A 23,478-nucleotide genomic window follows, 5' to 3' on the forward strand; every position below is an offset into this window, starting at 1 on the left:
TTGAAAAGCAGGAGTTATTTACTGAGGATTGAGATTTCTCTAAAGTAAAGAGAAACCAAATAGCACTGCTCTTTAAGCATGCCTCCACATTTAGAAAGCATTGGGTTACACTTTCCATTTGAAGCTTTTCTTCTTAAAAAATAATGCAGATGTCCCTCCTGAGAATTTCCCGGCACTCCGCCTTCCTTGTAACCCAATCCACCTCTGCCTAAGAGCACAGCTCGCTGCTTGCCAGGTGTGCAGGCATGTTTGTCACATAAAAGAGGTAAGGCATAACCTTTGGCAACACAAGAACTCTGCTCTGACGAGGCATTCAAAAAGAGCTTTACATATTTTTACATATAAGGTGCGTGCTGTTTTACTAATGTCAGGTCAGCTGTGAATGAGAAATTAATTGTACTCACTTCTTGGATGGTTTTTGATTAGAGATGGATCTCTTTCCACAGGCATCCTCTGACATCCTTCCTCTACCTGAGTGCTATCAGAACTTGTAGGAGGCAACCACCCTTTCTATTTGAATGAATCCTCTTGTTATTATAGTGTCAGGCACTCAGCACTGTCTGACCCTGCAATCTAGAGACCCAGAATTTCTGCTCTCCTGGGAAATACTTCTGAAAAATAGTGATAACTAAGATAATAATAATTCTAAGCACTCCTGTAAAGCTTTTAATCCACTGATCTCAAACCAGATACTGGCACTTAATACTTGAAGAAAGTTAAATATGTGGCATGAGGGATCCTATCATTTGAAGGAGGAAGCCTGCAGAACTCTGTGTGCTGGGCCATTCCAGAGGACAATGGTCAATTGTATTGGGTAAAATACCGATCTCACTGCTGTTAATGGCAAAATTACTTCAGTGGAGCCATAAACACACAAAACATTTTGTGAAAAATACCATCATGGTGCCTGTATTCAAACTATGCCTTTTGTAGCAAAGCACTGCAAACTGTAATGCAGATGGTTGCTATCTGTTGCATATCTTGCATGTCAGAATTATTGTCAATGGCTATTTGGTTTCTTTGTCTATCTAATTTCTTTTTAATCTGAATATTCATCAATACAACCTGGTAAAGAAATTGGAATACTGCAAAAATATTCTGCAAATGTTGTCAGCGTTTCAAATGGATTTACTTGTATATCAGATTTTTTGTTTGCATTTCATAGAAATTCAAGTAACCTAATTTTCCTGGCACCAGCATTCCTGGTCAATGTCCTTCAAAGTGTCATTGAAGAGATTTTGGAGAAGAACAAATTTACATTTGCATGTTTATATGCTGATGTTTGCCCTGGAAAAGCAGGCAAACACATCCAACTAGGACGGAGAAAGATAATCATGTACCTATATGACAAACTATAGCTAATCAATGCTACACGACTAACAAGTATTTGATAGCCTCAAAGACAAATTACAATCAATCCAAACTGCTAAAAAATGAAAAAAAAAGCTATTTATAAAGTAGGTTTGAATAGCAAACACTTCTGAGGCAGCCATAATCTGCTTATGGATTTTCTACAAGCAGAGGAAAAAATAAAATTTCCCTGATAAATGACTTACTGTTAATTATTTACTGAGTCCTATTCTCCACCTACTTTAATGAACTCTAACATAGTGAATCTTAATACCCAATATAACGAGAGTAAGTTTTCACCCTCTGTGCAGTGTGAATGGCACATTAGCTTTATTCTTTTATTCACAAAGTGTCAGTCATTCATTTCAACTCTGGATCATTCAATAGAACTAAGATGTGCAGTGAATGCGATTCCAGTCATGTCATCCTGTTAGTGCAAAGTGATTCTCAACAGCACTTGACAGCGCACTGCTGGATTGCCTCAGTGCATTAAAACAAACCAAATTATTCTGTTTTTATGTACATATCGGTACTTGTTGACACACTAGTAAATTGTTTTAATAGCCTGTACTTATGAAGGTGTATATCTTTGTAGTTAAATTCCAATACATTGTAAAGTACACTTTACATAGAAAATATTACTCTCTCAGGAAAACTGTAATCACAAAGTTTAGACTCAAAAATACAGTAATGCTAACTACTTTATCTGATCTTTGAATAGCCATCATAAGCTAGATGCTGGTGGCTGAATCAGAAATGAGTAGCCTGAGACACAGATTTGGAGCTAGGGTAATATAATGTGCTGTCAGTTACAAACCAATTAAATGGTATTCTACTTAGCTATTTGTGGCCATAACTGCAGCCTTCACGAAAACAAAACCAACATGTTGTTTTACTTAATCCTCAAAAATAGTTTCCTTTAAGCAGAGTTTAGACCAGATTCGTATCTTATGTCAAACAAAGGCGATGACGAATGCTTCCTCCAGTTAATACCACTTTCATGCGAAGGGTGCACGTTGGCCTAGCAAAGCAATAAATAAATCCACAAAGATGAATATTGGCACTTTCTGCTCCTTGCTCCTCTGCTTTCAGCTCCATGCTGCCATGCCAACTCAGTTGTGTAGAAAATATTTTTAGTTTATGAAGACTGACCAATTTCCTCCAACTTGTGGTGGTCCTTAAAGCCCAGGAGGAAATTATACACCTCACTAACCTTTAAGCACTTTAGTGCCCAGATGACTTGCTGATGTTTTTAATTGGTTCGGCTGTGTAGGTTTGATGTGGGTTGCTACACTTGCTGCTTTTGTTATGAAACATCAAAACACCCAGGAAATCTTATTTTAATGCACCTCCAACCTCTCATCTACCCACACAGCTATTACCAAACTGTGGTTTTCAAAACCTGATCAGAGGGGGGTCTTCCAATTACCAGATGAATCAAGATTTATTCCTTGAGTCCAGATGCTGAGGGGGACAACACACAGATTATTGATGCCAGACAGAAACTTTGCCCAGCACTAGCATATCTCACTGACATACCTATTCTTTGCCTGATTGCATTCACATCCATCTCTCTGTAGGACTTGGTGCCATCTCTGAAAATAGCTGAACTTTTGCCGCTTAAACATGTGATCTGCCTCCTTTCAGAACAGAGATAATGCCTAAGAGCACAGGAAAATTGGTGTCTTCAATTTGAATACATTCAGCATTAGAAATCTATGAGCTACATCTGCTCAGGGAGGGAGAGAAGGGGACAGGGTGATGGGGCATTCCAAGAGTGGGAGTGGGTCACTTAGGGATCCCTTTATTTTAATAATGCATAGTTTCTAGAAGGAGAACCACAGTGATGCTGCAAACCTGCCTCCAGGGGAGCTAGATTTGAAAATGTACATGAAAGATACAGGGGGTGAAGAAATTCTCAAAATTACTCATTTTAGCCAGCAGTCCATTGGCATGATTTGTTTTACAGAACTGGTCTGGAACCTCTGTATGTGAGTGAAGAGCTATAGAGTTCCAAATGGTTTGTATTTTACAAGCACTGATCAAACATGACATTAAATAGGCCGTGCAGATTTCTTAATGGCATGGCTCTCCACTTTGCCTTAGTCACTTGAATAACAGTCTCATTAGCAAAAATTTAGACAAGAGAGAATTCTTAGTAAATGCATGCTTTTGGTTGACTCCATCTAAACACTGATCTTTTTTGCTACACGAGATGATATACTGAGAATAACAAATCTTAGAACAGTATGAGGAGATAGGGTGCTCTGGGACTGCAAGGACGCTGGAATATGGAGATTTGAGGTGGTTTGCAAAACACTCACAAATTAAGCCTGGAATATTGGTTATATTCCCTCATGTGACGGGGTTTCTCCTCCAGACCTCACAGACACTTTGACATACACTCAAACTGCTAATGACACATCCCCAAAGTGCAATGGTTCACTTTCTGCACAGAGTCTACTCATAGGCTTCTAAGGGGCTAAAACTCTGCAAAGACACACTATAACCATCAACAGCACAAGGGGAAAAGGTGATCTATTTACATTTCAATCACTGATTAAACAACAGTATCTACTACAACAATCTTGACTGGACTGGTAGAGGATGCAGAGTTCTATAAAATGAAATGTAGAAATAGAAAGCCCTTTTGCTTGTATCTTTCATGATGGGAACCTGATATACAAGTAATAATGCTAGTGGCACCAGTACAGTGGATAGACTCTCTTCTGCAATAACGAAGCCAAACCATACATGGTTTCTGTTGTACTAGGAAAGGACAGGTTATCAGACAGATGCAGTTCTTACGCGTCTGAGATAAAGCAGATATGTGAGACAATGGAAATATTGTATTTGCATTGGTCTGTTCCACTTGTTATAGAATATAAGACAGATTATTATTACTGTTATTCACAATAAGTGTTACGTTTCACAATACTCATTCTTTGAAGAATACCTTAAAGTTTTGTGTTTGTCCATATTTTTCTTTCTGAAAGGTCAGAATTTGTTCCCATTAAAGTAAGTACGTCTTGGTTTTGACTTGCGTGGGATCAGGGTGTGGACACAGAACAGCCTACCTGCAGCATGCTCTATTTATCCAGTTTGGGCAATCCCATACATACAAATGATCTCTTCAGCATAAAGACTGTAGCCAGCAAAGGGTGCTCATCTCCATTAGAGCTGAGCATGTTTTACTGGCTATACTATTTAAAGCTGTAGTATATAAACTGTGCCAAAAGGATATCTAGCAATATCAGAGATTTTAAACATTTGTCTGAGTTCCTCCATTTCACTAAAAGCACACAGGTACTGGAGAGTAGCAATCCCAACTTCAACTGCTGCATATCAAGCATCTGCCACTCAAATAAAGTGATGGCAGGGAGGAGACCGAGAAAAACAGGACCACCTGTGCCAGGCAGAGGGAGCATCACATATCCCCTCAGCCTGTCTCTGGTTTGTTCACTTAGACATGGACACACTCCCACTTCTGGTGCAAGAGGTAACAACTTACTCTGATCAGCCAGATGAGCTTCTTCAGCGCTTACCTTCCACCACTAGCCCTTCAAGTCTGCACATTTTGCAGAGCGAGGATTTGCTTTGGCTGAAATGAAGAAAGGAGGCAGTGCCAGTGCAGTTCAACTGACAGCCTGGAGGGAATGGTAACTTCTTGCAGCCAGGCTGTAACAGACCACCGGAGGCAGCAAAAAATGTGTGCCCAGAATTAAGAATTTTTAAGGTCAGGATTACAAAAAAAACCAAACTGAATGAAAAAGAAAATTCCTTCTTCATATCTTTTGTACAAAAAACCCACTCCAAGGTTCATTAAAGTCAATAGTTTCATAATCATCGAATCAGCCAGTCTTTATATCTAGGACTGAATTACAATCCAGTATTAAAAATTTCTGGAGTGGAACCAACTCCAGACCTCTGGCCTCCTGCTAATAACACAGCATCAGCTTGCCCAAAAATATTATTCCATCCTACTGCCACGTACAAATCGTAAAACAAAGTAGCTGTTCTTGTGAAAATAAAGCCTAGGAGCAACCTGCTTGTTGCACCCATTTCTTTTGTTTGTTTTTAGTGTTGGCTTCTTTGTTTTAATGTTCACAAAACCCGTTGCAAATTATTTGGGTCTTAAACTTCACTTGGCTGCGTACAAGCAACTCCCAGCGATGTTAGCAGAAATTAGTCACTTTTCACATGAATGATAAAGACAAATGGTGTGATTCATCTCACCTCACTTCAGCCGTAGGCATTTGGCCAGATACGTTCAACTGAAGGAATGATACAGACATTATAGGCGGTCCCAGTCCTTCTGGCTGATGAGAGGAGTACCCTCAGCCCATACCACTGGTCCTTGCTTTCCTGCTCCTGGTGGCTGCTGCTCCCTCAGGGCAGCCAGACCAGCTACACGTGGGAGCACCCCCAAATTGATACCAATCAAAATAAACCAGAATAGCTTGAAAAGTTGCATATTAGAAGGTATCAATTTCCTTCTGCTAGATAGAAGATACAGAAGATACAGATAGAAGGCTACAGAAAAGAATAAACTATAGGAAACCTATTATAAATCACATTCACATACAGCATTGCTCTCGTTAAATCACATACAAAACCTCACTGATGATTTTAATTTCCTTCACATCACTGTGAAAGCTGTCTTATCTCTGTGGTCAGAATAAACACTGATTTTCCTTTTTTTTTTTTCTTTTTTTCTTCTCATTTTTATAATTACTGTATTTTTACAATCCACTAATTCTAACTTGTGAATGGCATACTGCAACTCCACAAAAACAGCTTTAGTTGCTTTCTATTACATTCACTGAAGCAGAGCTGTTTAGAATAGTAGATGAAGAATTTAATGAAGAGAAAAATGATGTGAAAAAAATGTGGGTTCTCAGTTCAGCTCAAGCCCTTCCCAGGCAGAAAATGGAGAACTGGGCACTTTTTGTGGATGGCTTTACTTGCATGACAAGATGACTGTAATCAATCACCACTAAATGCATTGTTCATAAGAAAATTTGCAACATCCATTTATTGATTACAGCTAAAATGTAGGGATTACTTTAAAAATAATTATCATTTATCATGAATTTTTAGATACTGGCTTCATAAAGCAAAATGAAGTGCATTTCTGTACAGAGCTGTTGGTTCCGCTGTTTTTAATAGACAATAACTTTACAGGGAAACACTGCACAGGGACACACACAACCGACAGACTCCAAGCACACAAATGACAGAGTGCCTCCCAATTCAGCTGCAATGCCTCCCAGTTCACCTGCGGCTGGAAGAATGGAATGTTTCTCGGAGATCTCCATCCATGGCCAGATGTTTTCACACCCATTATTGTGAAGCTAGCAGCTTTCAGATGGCCTCTGCACATCCCAAGAGTGTTTTCAGACTACTGGAGGATGACTTTAATTTGCATGTTAAAAGACAGGCAGACTTGCTTTATGGGCTGCTTTTCTGCAGTCCCTCGCAGTTTGCCTGGTAGGTAAGATCTTCCCTGCAGATGGCAGATAGAAGGAATGGGAATTTCTTCTCTGCAACAGCCTCTGTTTGCTCACCATACAAATTTTCCAAGTGTCCAATACTTCTCTTGGCAATTGTTAATATGCTTAATAAGCACACATACATACATAGACATGTATACCTGCATACATTTACAGTTTTTTTTTTTCTTTCATGGAAGACATCTGCTACTGATCAGGCCTCCATGGGAGCCTGACCTCAGAACCTTTTCTTCTCAACCTGCAGGAGTGTCTCAGGGTGGTACACAGGCAGGGTATGACTGTATAAAATCAGCTCAAGGGCCTGCACATTGCAGCCACGAACAGCACAAGCACCTGAATGTATTTTCTGTTGGCAGCAAGAAAGCACAAAGAACAACTGAAGAGGCAGGTGGGCAGGAGAGCAGGCAAACCAACATCTAAGCTAAACTAGCTCAGGCAGTGGCTGAGTCAATCACAGTTGAACCCAACATATTCATCTAACTGGATTCACCTATCAGTAGGACATGTACACTAATTTAACAGTTTTAGAGGTGTTTTTTAAAATGTGGTTAATAAAAAAGGGCAAAAATAGAACCTCCTTTGTATGCCTTGTACCTATCTAAATCAGCAACTAATGAAAACAGATTGTATTTAAGGGATTTTAATATGAATTAAGTTAATGATGACATATTCCAAATAGTACTCTTAGAATCAGTCTGTAATAACAACCCAACAGATGTTGGCATTTTTATTATTAATTATACATTTCATTATCATATGATTATTGTCAAACATCATTTGACAGCAAAAAATGTATAAATGATTCACACGTTTTATATTGTAAAGATGATACTGTGTTTGATTTTTAATAAGCTGACTTTAATATGCTAAATACAAAATACTCTTTGTTTTAGCAGCCTGAAATAGAGAAAGCTTCTGGATAACACTGGATAACAGTCTGGAAAGACTGATTAATCTAATATGGGTTGAAGCTCTTAAAATGAAATAAAATGGAACAGCTGTCACATTTGAAGGCGAGGCATATATTTTAAGATTACCTCAAGTAGCTACACAAGGTAAAAAATATCAATGTATATATCTAACAAGCATCATTTGCTTCTGCCATTCATATGGTTATGAAACAAATGTGCTAGGGAATATTGACGCTAACAAGTTGCCATCCAATTAAGTAAAATTGGGGAACAATTTATGCAATATTTGCAGCATGAGTGCGTTTTACTTAGAGTTTGTTTAAAATTCATAAAGTTTCATCTTTAGAATGAAACACTGGAGTTATCTTATTGCTTTAAAATCATATTACATGTATCTTTGGGATTGCAGTTTCAGCAAAGCCTGCTGTAGGTACAGTAAGTATCTCTAAAAGAACATTTGGGCAGAAAGTGTAAATCTCTCTAATGCATATCAGAGCAGACAAGTCAGAGTTCTCCAAATCAAATACTGGTACACTTATCTTTATAATCACCCAGGATTTTATTTTTTTTTTCTTTGCTTACTGTTTGTTAGATCAGTGTAATCTTTGTTCTCTGAATAAATGTTAAGTACTACAAATGACAATTCTCTGTGGGCTATGCTAGTCTCAAGACATCATTTAAGCTAATACAATCAAACAGCAGTCATGTCTGAGAGAAAGGTGAGTCCATTTCAGAATCAGCTTGATATTTTTTTTAATGGAAAGTCTCATTTAGTAATTGTTAAACAAGTCATAAACATCCTTGCCAAACTCCATCACTTCAAAAGGCATGATTGGTAAATGAAAATGGATCCAAATTACCCTCTTTGCTTCTGCAGGGCATGAAGTGCTTGGACATAGTAATAATTCTGTCTTCCTGTGTCCCTCACGCACACTTACCATTTCAGAATTAAGTCTTTCCAATTATCTCTTTCTCCCCTTTGTTCAAGTTTCAGTTAGACCATCCTCCCCATTCTGTATTAGCACAGTTCACAAGAAAGCTATTTCAACTTAGTTTTCTAACACTTATCTGCTTAAAGTGCACATAATGTATGTCTGAAATACAGCCATTATCCAGAGCTCTGATTGTAGCAGATTGCTCTTAGCTGACTCACGGAAAATTGTTTAACCCTAAAAAACTGGGTTTTAGACACAGGAGTGTTTTTGAAACTTGAATGTATCTTATTGTTAGAATAAACTTAATTTCTTTTAATTAACCAAGGGGCACAGTCTCACTAAAACTAATGTTTTTTTAAGGACATGGCAACAACACCAGGGTAGGTCCTCACAGGTGGCCACTGAAAAAAATAGAGCTACAGAGGTTGCATCAGTTGGTCATCTGTGTCAACATCCTCTGCAATTATTACTGTGCAAGGAGCTTAAATATCGAGTTTCTGTTTCTCCTTGCTATGAGTATGCTCTCTTCATTTCTCTTGTTTAGACAATGTAAAATGAACAGTCTTTTCCACATGGTATTTCTCATGCAATAGCATGATACCAAACCGCCAGGCTTCCAAGTGCCCTAGAGGCGGTTTGATTTGTGGCACCCCTTCTCCTGACAGCTGTAGTAAAAAAAAATCACTCTGTAGCAGGAGATTTGCTTAGGGCTGAGAATAAGGAGAAAAGGATGATATTTACGCTGACATTTTCCAAGTTATGCCACTGCCTGAATGTTCTGCTTTTGTAGGATTACTCCTAGAGGATCTATTTAGGGTTGGTTCTGGTCTGGTCTTTTTATGTTTTATTTACCCTGTACATGTTTATTGTTTGCAAAATACACTCAGCGTGGAATCTCCAAGGGTCATTTTCCATTGCTGCCCCCTGCTGTATTATCAGCAATCTGTTCTCCTGTATTTGCAGAAACTGGGCATGATTCAAGGGCATAAAGAGAAGTTTCTCAACAGTTTGCATGCACATTTTTCTTGAGTCATGTGGACCTATAATAGTATTCTAGGGAACTGTTGTTCAGACATCCCAGTCCATTTCTCATTATTAGGCTCTTGCTTATGTGGCTTCTGTGTGGCTAACACTGTTCTTTCCTGGACATTAGTGTTTGACATATGATACCACCCCTTCAGTCTGGCTTACAGGCAGTATTGGTGGCGCAAGTCCAGTGACATGATGTTTTGACCCAATTGCCCACAAGTAGTATTGAAATTCAGCGCTGAGTATATCGAGATCTACTTTCATTTCATTTGACTTTCTATCATGAGAAGTACTGAGAACCTCTTATCATAAGCGGTAACAAGGTTTCTTCTTGAATTACAGAGCCTCAGCCCCATCAAGACCTGGCAGATTTCCAGTGCAACCTATAAACTGGCTGGAGCTGAGTAAACAAATTATAGTGAATTTATAGTGCACAAATTTAGCCTCTCATTCTGTTTGTGATCTGTCAGTGAACAGTTTACAACTTGTTTTGCTTCATTCATAATTCAAAATCTTTTGGCAAAGCTTTTCAGCAAATAATCCTGTTTGTATGTGATGAGTTTTTAGCAGATCACAGAATCATAGTATCATAGAAGGGCTTGGGTTGGAAGGGGCCTTAAAAGTCATCTAGTTCCACACCCCCTGCCATGGGCAGGGATGCCACCACCAGACCAGGTTGTCCAGGGCCTCGTCCAACCTCGTCTAGAACACCTCCAGGGATAGGGCATGCACAACTTCTCTGGGCTATCTTTGGGATACTCAAGTCTTGTGATGTTAACAAATTTTGATGGAGGCACAGGCTTCCATCCCTTTCTGTTGACTAGGTGACAATTGCTATTAGCATTAAACTTGTTCATACTCAGCATTCCACAGAAGTTTCTGCCTGCCTTTTTGCAGAGTAATGAGAAATTTTCCTTAAGACATTATGAATGCAAAAGCATATATTACAAAAGCAGCCACCAAAGGAAAATACGCCCAACAAAGAGAATGACCATTGCGTAAAGACGTAACTGCAAAATTGTGTGACAATCAAGAAGACAGACTTTTAGCCTAAAGGTTGTTCCTAGAGCCAGCTTTCAGCCTTCTGTGAATCCTATTGGACTAAATCTTAGGAAAAAAAGTGCTTGGCTGTTCAGTTTAATACTTGGTATAGTAGAAAATAACATTTTCCCTGCCCAGTCTCAAATCACATTCCTTACTACATAAACCTAAATCCTGCTGACAAAAAAACAGGACTGAAAATCCTACTGAAAAAATCTAGGACTGGCTAGGCAAGCATATCTCAGTGCAAATATTGTGTTTTCTAATGACAAATGTGGCTACCCTGGAAAAGTCAGGGTGATGCCAGACACCAATCCCCAGCAAGCTTGGCAAATCCAGGACCAGGCTCCGACTTCACCTCTCCTTTTCACTGCAGCTGTTGGATGAGCAGCTCTAAAGCAAGGACAAGTTCAGCTCTTGCCAGGCTGCTGCCTCATCTTCTCCTTTCTTTTACACAAGCTACGAAAGCAGCCATAGTAGGGTACCAACTAAAAACACACAACTTGCTGTCTGATCTTGGCTGTACAACGCAGTAATTGTCTTCTCACTAGACATATTTTATTGCAGGAATAATATTGATACCCAAAATGCACCCCTCCCAAATAGGTACAGGCCCCTTAAACACTCCTGTTTTGCTACTGTATCCTTTATGTAAAGAGACTGTCATTGGTCAAAACGATTACCTCAAGTTTCTCAAATTTACCCACTGAATCAGGGAATAATCTACTCTTTGCTCTTCCCTACCTGAATTTCACTTAGACAATAAGCTGGATGAAGTACAGCTGGGAGTAGAAGGCCATCTCAAGGCCTCTACACCTCTTAAAAGCTGCATTTAGATGTTATTTCAGCTTTGTTTCAAAGATAAACATGGTAAAATGTTGTACAGACTTTGTGAGCCATCTATACAAGAGAAAAGCCTCTATACAAGAGAAATTCTACCTATCTTGAGCAAGCTAATTTATGTAGATATTTGTGGAAGGAAATAAAACACTTGAACATTGTCGAAGCAAAATCCTTTTTTAAAAAAAAAGCTGATGGAAGTTAATGCAATTATTAAAAATGATTCACCAAATGTTTCAATATTTGCTCAGCTGTAAAGTTAGCAAAAAGATTGCTATAAACCTCAAGAAAAGCTTTAGAAATGTTTTAATGACATATAAACCAAGAAATTTTCAAATGATCACAATCCAGATGGTGCAATATGCTTTGGAACATGGTGGTAGTAGTTCATCACAAGACACTACCATCCATCTCGGCTCTGCACCATCTGCATTCATGAAACCCAACCAGACCTCTTATCCTGACTCACTAACCTGCTGCCAGGCATCCATGCTGACTGCAAATCTTATAAAAACATCAAATCCATTTATAAAGCCTTTTCTGCTTCCTCAAAAAATTCTGTGAATACCATAATGTCTACAACGAATTAACAGCAAAAGTCACACTGTACTTGTGTAAGATGGTTTGGAGTTCTAGTTTACTGGTAAGCCTGATTAAACCTTTCATTAAGTCCATAGCTACCCCAGGTCCAGTTCTTGCTCCAGATACATTAATTAAATGGTTTCATACATTTCCCTCTCTCTCACACATACACATGCAACTGGAAGCGTCAGCTGATTGCTCTTTAGAGATCTGGGGAGTGTACATTTGCCTGTGCTGATATACATTTGAGAGCTGGAGGACAGAGACTATATGAACTGATTAGGTTTTTAGATGTGCCTTGGAAATGGACTCTGACCTGATTTCACTTCTCTCTGCTAGAGATTATTTTACTTACCCTTTTAATCAACCATGAACAACCAGTAAACAACCAGTACGCCTATAACAAAATGCCCTTATTCACTCTAGAAGTAGATTTACAGAAAAAAAAAATAAATCCAACACAGTTTTAAAGAGAAAAGGAATGCTTCACCAATGATGACAAAAATACTATTTAAATGAGAATTGTAAGAAGTTTATATTATCTGCAAGCAAGACTTTCTTAAAATTGGAAACTAAATTCATGGACTGAGTATTTCTTTAAAATTAAAAGAGTTGATTTGCAGTGTTAACATTTTTTCCTTCTGTGCTGTTGCAACCACGCTCCCACTCCTTTATCTGACTGATATGGTAATAACAGGTCCTAGGGCCATATGTTCAAATACATTAGAATTCATGATGACTTTGTTCTAGTTTCTTAGTTCTTATTAAGGCTGACAATCTTCAGGGAAAATGAGCTTTTCCTAGCACAACTTCCTTAACGTTGTAAAAGATTAACATATACAAATGGGGTGTTTGACTGCACAAGTGTTTGTGTATCGATTGTAGGCCCAATCCTGTCTGCACGTGCTTCTGGGCATATTGAAAACAGGTGCCTTGCCTTCAAAGGGAATCTCCCGGCAATGAAATTTACTGGTATGAGCAAGAATTTCCAGGATAAAGTCCTAGATATGTGTAGATATGAGCGAAAACAAAACTTTGGCTCGAGATAACAGGTTTAGAGTCACAGAGCAAGCTGGCACGTGCATTATGAAAGCACGAGCTCCTAACCTGGGCCTGACCCTGCGCGGCTGCAGACAAACGAGCGTGCTGGTTGCCCTCAGCAGCGGGCAGCCTGGGCAAGCCCGTCCCATGCTTCACGTTAGGGCACGCTGCTGAAGCATGACTTAAAGGACTGCCTTTGTGGAGTGAGGGTGAAGTTATTGCAAATCTTAGCGGTACCTGCATGATGACTGGAGGAGTTTGAAAATGTTTTCAGAGTACATAAAATGTGCAGACATGCAGTTTCTGAGGGAATTAAACTATTCAGAAAGTCAGATCGTGTTAGAAAATAGTTTGGCCAAAAAAAGTAAAACCAGAGAAGTATAAATGTTATTCATTGACATCTTCTAGGTGAAATATTTTGACTTTTTGTTCCAAAATATTTTTGACTTTTTGTTCCAGTTGCATTTTGAAACTGACAGATCTATTTGGGGAGCATGGGGGTGTTAAAAAGCAGGTAAATAGCCCCCTTATAAAATAGATTTCTTTGTCTCAGGTCAAAAATGTTTTGTGTTAGCTGAGACTGGCATTTAAATATATTTTTTCCAAGCTAGAAACAGGCAGAAAATTCCAGCTCTAGTCTTGACACATCCTGGTAGGAGTATAAAACCAAACAATTGTTTCCAAATATGAACACTATTGGGAAAAGCAGCATTGTTGCTTCAGCTTTCAAGCAAGGATTTAGTTTTTGAATTGGGTTATTTGAAAAGCATCCACCATTCAGTTGTATTAAAAGGTCTTTCCAATTAACAAAACAACTGTGTTTAGGATTACAAAAAACAACCAGTCTTTCTCAGAGCTTGTGTCTAGCCATAAATCTACCATTAGACATGCAAAGATTTCACTTCTCCTCACATAAGACGTTCCTGGCCAGCCTTCAGGACACAGGGTCCCATTTTATGAAGTTCAACTACTTTAGTCTGTGACCTTTAAGATTAACTGTTTGGGGATTTTCTTCTCACACATTTTTTATCCTTTATCCAATTCGTGGAATTGTTTTAGAGCAACTAGGCTTGTGAAATGCGCTTTGTAGAGCTTGAAAAAAGACATAAGTGCTAAGGAAGGCTTCTTATTTATACAGCGAGGCTGTGTATTGCATTTGCATAATATGATATCAGAAGAAATAAATGGCACCAGAAATAAGTGTACAGAGGGAAGTGCTAATGAGCTGTGCAGAACAGGGGAAGAGAGTATTTTTTCACAGAGGCTATGGATTTACAACTTGAGAGAAAGGAAAGTCAAGAATTTTTCTTTAATGAAAACCTGAACAAAGGAATATTGGAACAGGATTTTTTTCCCAAATTTATTAAGATGTTTACAGATCTAATTCTGAATATTAAGAAAACATGCATGCTAAGTTGCACAGCCAGAAAATGTGTCATTCAGATGCACAGTGGAGCATGGTATTGCAGAGGCAGTTTAATGTGCTAGCTAGCTGTGCTCCCCTCCTATTATGTAAAACGGTGAATGTACCCAAAAAAGTCTAAGATGCAGGTACATATGTAAATGATCAATCATGAGAAAAAGATATCACTGAGCAGGATTAGACCATGTAAAACAAAGGGAACCTAAAACAGATGAAAAAAAAGGTAGCTTGAGAGGACCTGCTCTGGCAATCTCTAGGAGACAGTGGTTGAAGTGCAACATTCGCTCAGGTTCAGCTCCTTCATATGTGGTTTTTAGACCCAGTCTATCACTGTGCTGTGTACGAACATTTGAGAAAATGACCAAGTTTATGTATCTGTTTTTTCTGTTTGGAAAAGGATTTTCCACAGTGCCAAACATGCCTAAATTTCTGCTCCCACTAAACTCGTTGGGAGTTTCTTCATGGACTTTCATGGGAGAAGAACTAGCTCCTATGCATTAGCAGCTGCCATCCTTCTCCTCCAGAAAGAATAATCATTGTTCCCTAAAGACTTGAAGACCCACTGACCGATGCTGCAGCAATACAGCAAAGGGTTGAGCAGGGAAAGAAAAGACTACACAGTTTATAGTTGACAGTAAACACACCTCTAAGGTGTCCTTTGTATTAGAAGTGTTCTATATGCAAATGTAGAAGACCAAAAAAACTTGAGTGGATGTTAAAACACAAACTCATTAAGTCTGGCTGCTAGTTTTGCTGCTCAGAAAAAAGCTAGAAAACATTTCTTAAAAAACAACTACAACCAGAACACTGATTCACTGCACGGTTTTTCTTGGACAAACACATTCACTGAAGAAACAAAACAAAACCAAGCCAAAGCCCAAACCAACGAGCTGTCCTCCCAATTTATGGCCCTTTTACAATACCTTGTATTATTGATGGGACATGGCTTCGCAATTCTTTTTTTCTATATTTTACTCTTTTTAACATTACACATAGAGGAATGCGTATAGTGCACAAGCAGTCACTGCACCTAGTGGATAATTTTATATCCTGCTCACATGCTTGAGTATATATGGTCCCATAGTGAGTACATCCAATAGACTTTTTTTCTTCAATGGGGCTATAAATACAACTAAAAGCAAAGTACTGCACATAAGGACCTATCTATTGCTTTACTGAGGAATGAAAGATGCCATGGATTTTGGGTGTGTGGATTCATTCTCTCTTACAGCATACTGAATAAATTGATATCTTTGTTCTTGGAGAGGGGAATTTCTCCATGGCCAGTGTGTTGCAAAAAGAAATCCTCAAAGGCATCAATTAGAACTGCCTACCTATAGTACATTTTGCCCTGCTATGACTATGGTCTGGGATGCAATTAAGAGGAATTTTTGTAAAATTTGGTTTCTTCTGGTGACATTTTAGAAAGAAGTTTTCTAATATGTGTTAAGCCTGATGGTGAACTGTTTTGGAACTTTCCAGCTTCATGCTTACAGTTGTCACTGTCATTGCTAACACAGGCGTAACGGCCATTTCATGTATTTTGGAGTGTTGCTAAGGTCAAGAAAGATCTAGACAAAACTCTGAGAAAGGCAATAAATTACTGTTTTGTTCAAAACAGTCTGTCAAATTATACTCTTAGAATTGAAGAAAAATTCTGAAAATAGACCCCTCCCCCCCCCCCAGCTTGAAACTGGTATTTTTTTCCTAAAAAGCCCTGAAGGTTGGCCAACACTGAAGCCTTTAGCGTACTACAGCAATACTGTGGAGTCTTGGAGTCTTCTGAAAGAAGCAAGGAACAAATGCTCTGGCCCACTTACATCTCCATGACTTGTTTTTACAAAAAGTCAGGCAGCCTAGTTACATCATATTTTAGCAGTTTAGCTTGGGTTTGGAAAAGTGCCTGACATATAAAGAATCTGGAAGTCTTCTTTTATCTAAAAACTAGTCTGTGAACACTTCAAACCCACAGGAGAGTACTTTATATATCAAGTGGTCCCAGTGAACTCACCAGGGACAGCTGTGAAGAAGTGCTACCTAGTTGCATGAAATTTCACTATCTTGTCCTAAACTGGGAGTGCCCACAACCATGGAAGAAAATTGTACATCTATGCTGGCACAGCACTGCGGTGGAACCATGGAAGACCTTTACTGTAAAAGACACCTGTGTGCCAACCCAGTGCTACAGGTCTGGCAAGCCTGGGGCTCCCTGTGCCACCCTTGCTGGACACTGCAGACATGGCCTTAGGCAGACACTGACTGCCTCTTGCTCTGTACCACTTCACCCATGGGAGAACCAAGCGTATCCCTGATCCATACATCAAGAAGCAGGCCTGCCCCTTTCTACGTCCTTTTCATTTATGTCAGGGTTGTTTTGCATTTTTGCTGTTTGCCGTGTAAGTCGCAGTTACAAGTTTCAGTCCTGAGCAAGAAGTGAAAGCAGGTTTTCCTTTTGGTTTCCTAAGCCATAATTCACAATATTTGTTATCTATTTTTTCAAGCACTGGTGTTTTGGCAATCGAAAAGTCTCAAAAACCCAACAAAACTCTTACAGCAATCTCGGTTTAGCCAGAAAGCTTTGTCAACTCTGGCTCAGAGGAGTTAGTTATCCTGGTTAATTGGATCGATGGCAACAACTGTAATTACTAGAGATGAGATTGCCTGTACTGTAATTACATTTCAATCTTCAGTGTGAGCTGGACTGTAGAATACATACTGCAGATTCTCCCAATTACAAACAGGTTACGGAGAGCATAGTACCTCTGTGCTAATCGTGTTTGTTATTATATAGAATAAAAAAACATGCCACCAGCTAAAAGAATTGTTAATCTGAAGCAGTTTTGCTGATTCAAAGGAATTAATCCACAAAGCTTTACCACTACATGGCTTTTCAAGATAACCACACTATAAAAACACTAAAGTTTTTTTTAACCTAAATAGTTACTAGATATTCAGCACATTACAACTGTAAACAGAGCTCTTGCTCTGATATTCGTTTGCAGAATGTTAATAAAATACCAGCACTTATAAGAAAAAACTATCCTTTCAAAACCATAGGAATAACTAATTTTTTTTTTTAAGTCCAATGTAAAATGGATGCATACACTATGCCTGTAAGAGCTTGTTCAAAGAATAAGGACAAAGAATGAGGAAACTACATGGATTTGTCCTTTAATTTAAGCTTACAACACATCAACGACGAATACAACTTAAAGGAAAAGGAGTATGTTTCAAGGTAAAAGGATGCTGAAACATTTTCAAAACTACCAAAACTAGTAAAGACAGTATTTTATTCTGCTTCACTGAATACTCAGCCTTCTGTGGTCATGGACACTTGTGCTGGCTTTTCTTGAGGGCTCCAAAGAGGAAGGTTATGTATTTCTCTAATTAGGTTTAAAAATGTTGTTCCTGATTTGAATGCACACCAATATAAATACATTAATTTCTTCTGTTTCCCAGCAAGGTCACTACCTTGGTTTTATGCTGCTCTTACTCTAATTTTGATATTTTCCAGTGTTTATTTATAAATATCAATGATTCATACTTGGGGAAGAGGGGAAAGAACCAATATATCTTTTTCTCTTCTTTTCTTTCTTCTTCTTCTTTTTTTTTTTTTTAAACTTCCGAGGCTCAACTATGTCTGATATATTAGAGACCACATAGGTTTAATGAAATCCATTTATGATTTTATGAGTAAAATCTGTCCCTGAGCACCACTTAAGCTCACATATGCCATCACAACAGAACTGAAGTGGTATGTTAGCGGGGGAAGAGGTCTTGCTCCTGCTCTTTTCAGAGGGGTGAATTTGAGTTTCTAGTATTTAAATCCACAGTTTTGCATTCAAGCAGCCATCACATTCTCCTCTGCAAGTGCCAAGTGATGGCACCGCAGAGAAAGCAAGCACCATCTGTCTCCGCTGCATGTGCTATCCATGCCATGCTTTGCAGTGGGAAGAAAGACGGGCCCTACAGGAGGCTGCTGCTCTTGCCACTGCCTCTGCAACTCCTCTCTGGGCCCACATGGTAAGGAGCAGCGGCTGGGGCAGAGCAGGCGAGGCGTTGACTCAGCAAGCTGCAGTGCGGAGGCAGACCCGTACCAACAGAAGGGCAGGCACATGTTAACTTCCCATTACAGCAACTGAGCATCGTGAACTGATTTCCTGCACCACCATGTATCCTCAGGACCAGTGTACTGCCTCCTGGGGCTAGTGGCAAATCTACAAACTGTTCCCAAACCTGGGGGAAGTAATATATTTGTTTGTTTCACAAGTAAGAATTTTCCCAGAAACTGCATTCCAAAGAGTGTAGCAAATGGGAAAGGGAGAAGCAAGAGAAAAGTTTTCTAGTTCAGTTCAAACCTAGTCTGAACCTCCTTGAAACATCACTCAAACATTCGTATAGTACCAATCCTAAACACAGCTTCACTTTTTCAAATAGATATTAAAAGTAAATGTTTGATTATCAAATTCTGGATAAAAATGTTTTCTAATTATAACCATTTTCTTTCACTCTTTTTTTTCTGTGTATATCTTGCAATTACTTTTATTTAACAGTTTGAATCTAAATATAAAACACTGTGGAAGATTCTTGAATTAAAATGGCATTATCTTATCAGGCAGTATTACTGAGCTTTGTATAATACACGCTATCGGGAATATTCAATTTATTTCAGCTACTGTTTAAGCTATGATTTCCCCAATGTTACAAATAGGTTAGCTCCTTATTGTCTATTTTGAAAAGTTCGGTTTTGTATTTCAAAATGAGTCAATGAAATTCCGATTAAAAGAAAATGCTTAAGCTTACATTCAACCTTATGCATGTGATTCCCTTGAAATAAATGGCTCCACTTACATACTCAAAGGTAAGCTTGTGCTTAGTGCGCTGTTGAGCTGGGGCCTCAGACACTTCCAGAGATTTTGAGATTTTAATATCACATTTGCAAACCAGATGGTACTGCCTTAGTTTAGTAACAATGGAGCAAAGTGTCCTTCGTTTATACTTTAATCTTAGAAAACGAGATCAAGACATTTTCAGCAACTAGTTGATTGATACTATGTGAAAGCTGAACAACCTTGTTAATTAGGCAGTCCTGCTGGAGTGTCTGAAGTGCACTGCAACCTATAATTAAAATATAACATTACAGTGATCTGCAGAGGCAACCTGTTCTATCCCCCCTCCAGCAGCTGCCATGTGATACAGCTACAGAGGTTAGCAGCTTTCAGTTTTATGAAAGGATTAATCAGACTGGAAAACCAAAGATAAAAACTGGCCTTCTCCAGCTAAAGATCTGAGTATTCAGCAACTACGTTGTGTTTTATTTGTTTGGATTCCCAGCTCCCAAACACAAACGACAAAGGCAACTTGTGGACTCCAGAAGGCTCACTCCCGAAGAAGAGCCTTTCTGGCACAGCAAGGCAGGTACCGCCGAGGAAAGTTTCTCGGCTACACTGGCTCAAGGTAATGAATATTCAAGAGTGCTTACCTTAACGAGGGGACAAAATCTGCGGGGAAATTGAATGCCTGGCAGCAGAGGGAAGAGCGTCAAGTTCAAGTAATGACACACGGTAGAGGTTGGTTTTGTTGAGACTGTCCTGGAATTGCTTCGTTAGGGCTGCAATGAGAACCGCAAGGGGAAATTTAGCACACAACTTTAGATAAGTTTTCCTCAGCTACTTAGTAACTTGCTTGGTTTGCAGATCACATTCCATATTTTCAACTCACTCAGCAAGCTTAGAACAAAGCTCACAGATGGATGTGCTATTTTGATGCAATTAACTGTATATTTAGATATATTCTTATTACACTTTTTGACTCTGTATAGAAATGTTTAGTTTAAAATAACACTGAGACAATTGATGTTTCTGTAGTTTTAATTACTCTCAAAATTCGTATCCACTTTCTGAGCTCTGGAGGCTGGGTATTTGGCTTGGATATTTGTTTTGTCTTTATTTAAAGACACTTTGTGCAATTGAAAATATCCTTTCTGGAGATGGCAAAATGTGATGCAAAAAACAACAACAACAAAAACATTTAACGTCAGAACTCTGAATACTAGATAAACCGGAATGTGTTAAGATAGCTGAGACTTCATAAAATAAAAAATGGGTTGATAAATTTAGTCCAGAGTATCTTTCTCAATAAACAATACCAGTGTCCCTGTAGGTAATATTGTTTCTAATTCATTGCATATCAACGTTCACAACACAGTTTATTTCAAAAACTGAAAAAGAAAAACAATACAAGCCTGTTAAAACCTTATTATTTATTTAAAAACAGTAAGGAATGTGTCTTAAGTTATAAGAAATTACCTTATTTTTATTGGTTCTGAGCTCTGGGAGGAAATGTGTATGCAATTATAGTATGTCTTCTGCATCTGTCTGCTGAGTTTATAGTAAGAATAAATTGTGGTTAATCATGTACAGTCTTGTATTTGCTCATAACCACAACAGTGATGTGTATGCACGGCGCATCCTGCTGTTTGTTATTGGATTTTTCCTAATTCACATAGTATTTCATGTTTTGCTACTGAAGACATAAAGCTCTCAGTCTTGTGTGTTAAATACAATCACATCATTAAAGTGACCAAAGTTCCCAAACCTTGCTGATTATCATAATGTACATATGGATCAATGTATTTATTTGCACATTTCTTTTTTGAGGGGTGGGATGGGTTTACATAAACGGTAATGAACGTTAGCTGTGTCTCCTGATAGAATAGCAATGTGTGCCTGAAATAGAAGAGAATATTCTTATTTACAGCTTGACTTTTGTGGCATTTCCTCTGAATTTTCAGTTGTAGGTTTTAGAGTAACCTTATGTTCAATGAGGAAAATTCTCTTAGGCACTGTCTGTTTTAAGGCTGACTCACCTTTGTGGTTAATTTTTTTATCCCCATGTCCTTGCTTTTCCAATATCTTTGAGAGTTTTAGTCTGAATGGTTGAAAAGTCTCTCATTTTAAAAATCAAAACTAAAATGCAGAATTAAAATTCTCTGCTCATAACATTATTAGATTAAACTTTGCCTTTGCAGTTCTAAAACAAAGCAGACGTGGTATTCTTTGAATCCAGACCACACAAAGAGCCAGGCCATCCACCAGGTAAGAACTCCTCTTGCTCTTGGGTAAGCAGTGGGAAGGACATGCCAACCTTTCCGTGGTCTGGAAGATGATGAGTCCTAGTTTTAATTATTCATTACTTGGATATGTCCTGGGAGATTAGTACTCACAACTATAACTTGTCACAAAGCTGTCTAGATAAAATGTATCGCTACCCCAATGCTGTTTTACTAAATCAAAAAAGACTTGTGCTATGCCATATGGTTATGGTCAATAATAATGGAATCTAAGATCTGACATGATGCACATTTTGATTTTCTTGCTTGGAGCGCACATACAGAATAACACTATTTGGGGCTCTGGGCCTAAACCCATGGGAGCAGGGGGAGGCATCACATCTCACGTTCCCTTTCAGAGGTGCTTTCCTTTGCCTATACAAACCACTTCACAGCACGGAAACACCAGATGCAGAAAAAAGGCAGAAAATACTGACTTTGCACTTGTACAACTTTTAAGGATATATTTAGATTAAGAATTAATATTCCAATTGGTTGATTTGCAGGGAGTTCTGCATGGTATTTAGATGCTAATTACTGCACAATTAGAGGGCTAAGGTCAGACAGATCTTCCAGTAATGGAGCACAGAAATATACAGTGTTAAAATATCAAAATTATCCACAAATACAGATCTGAGAAGGTTTTTAAAAAGTCTACCACACATGGGTTTCTGCAGTTCAGAGGCCAAACTTTGCTCTTGTTAATTGTACTTAAGTCAAAGGGAACAAGACGTGATGGTTCCGACTGCAGAGCAGGGCAGTGCAGGTTCCCGGCCTCCTCATGCTGCCAGCCAGCATGCACACGTTTGGGTTTTTGGCACTTACACTCTTTCGCTCTTCTCTGGCCAAACACCACACGTGCCCATTCAACATTTTTTCTCTAACTGCCACACAATGGATCTGCATGTTTCTTACTCAAACATCCAAGGAGAGATTACCGTGCAAAACAGAGTTACTACTGTATCTACCATTTCTTACATCTTCCCCTGTAATCTGCGTGGAGCAGAAAGATTTCGAGGTTAAAGAATGCTGACATCAGAAGGCAGAACAATCATAGAGCATTTGAGAGCTGGGTGCACGGAGAGGGCACAATCTGTTTTATTACCACCATATCTTATTATCAGAACCTTTCCAAATGCCGACTATTGCAAATGCACAGATTTCTATTTTTCACCATAAGTTGCAAAGAGGTAACTTGAGTTCTTTTCTGGTTGAAACACCTAAAATCTGTCCTGCGTTAGGAACAGGTTTCGTTTCCTTCCCAGGAACAGGCTACCCCAAAGATGCTACTCTTGCATTTGAAGCTGCTGAAACTATATCTAAATGGGAATACAGATGAAAGGATATAGAAAGAAATAGCTGCTGCTGTCATTATCCAGGGAAACTGTGCCTGTGTGGAAAATACCTGCTGAGGCCTGAAGGAGGGAAGAGGGTCCCATGCCCAGCACTGAGGGTGCGAGCGGCAGCCCCTGCCAGGGGTCCTATGCTGGTGCTGCCCCTGCTTTGTGGGCACCTCTGGGATAGGAATCAAGGTCTGGGAAAACTTCCTTGAGCCTGAGTGATGAAGGGTCCGTGTCCTAAATAACAGGATTGGCTTCACTTCTCAAATGAATAGTGTCCTACTATATTCAGCTGTGACCAGAGCAACATTCATCAGCAACTGCAGAACACCTTCTTTGTCCTTCTAAGGAAGGAAACAATC

The 23,478-nt window shown here is 38.9% G+C and overlaps 1 protein-coding gene across 1 annotated transcript in view; it reads right to left on the reverse strand.

Moving 5' to 3' along the window:
* LOC308200940 (uncharacterized protein) overlaps positions 1-23,478 on the reverse strand; it is a gene marked incomplete at its 5' end in the record, with an annotated part of 194,897 nt that overhangs the window by 24,066 nt on the left and 147,353 nt on the right. The window contains one exon of the mRNA XM_080607559.1: positions 20,148-20,276. Coding sequence (XP_080463685.1) covers positions 20,149-20,276 — 128 coding nt within the window. The 3' untranslated portion in view covers position 20,148. The remainder of the gene's footprint in view (positions 1-20,147; positions 20,277-23,478) is intronic.

This window comes from Anser brachyrhynchus (genome assembly GCF_964034855.1).
Source record: "Anser brachyrhynchus genome assembly, chromosome: 11".
NCBI lineage: Eukaryota > Metazoa > Chordata > Aves > Anseriformes > Anatidae > Anser > Anser brachyrhynchus.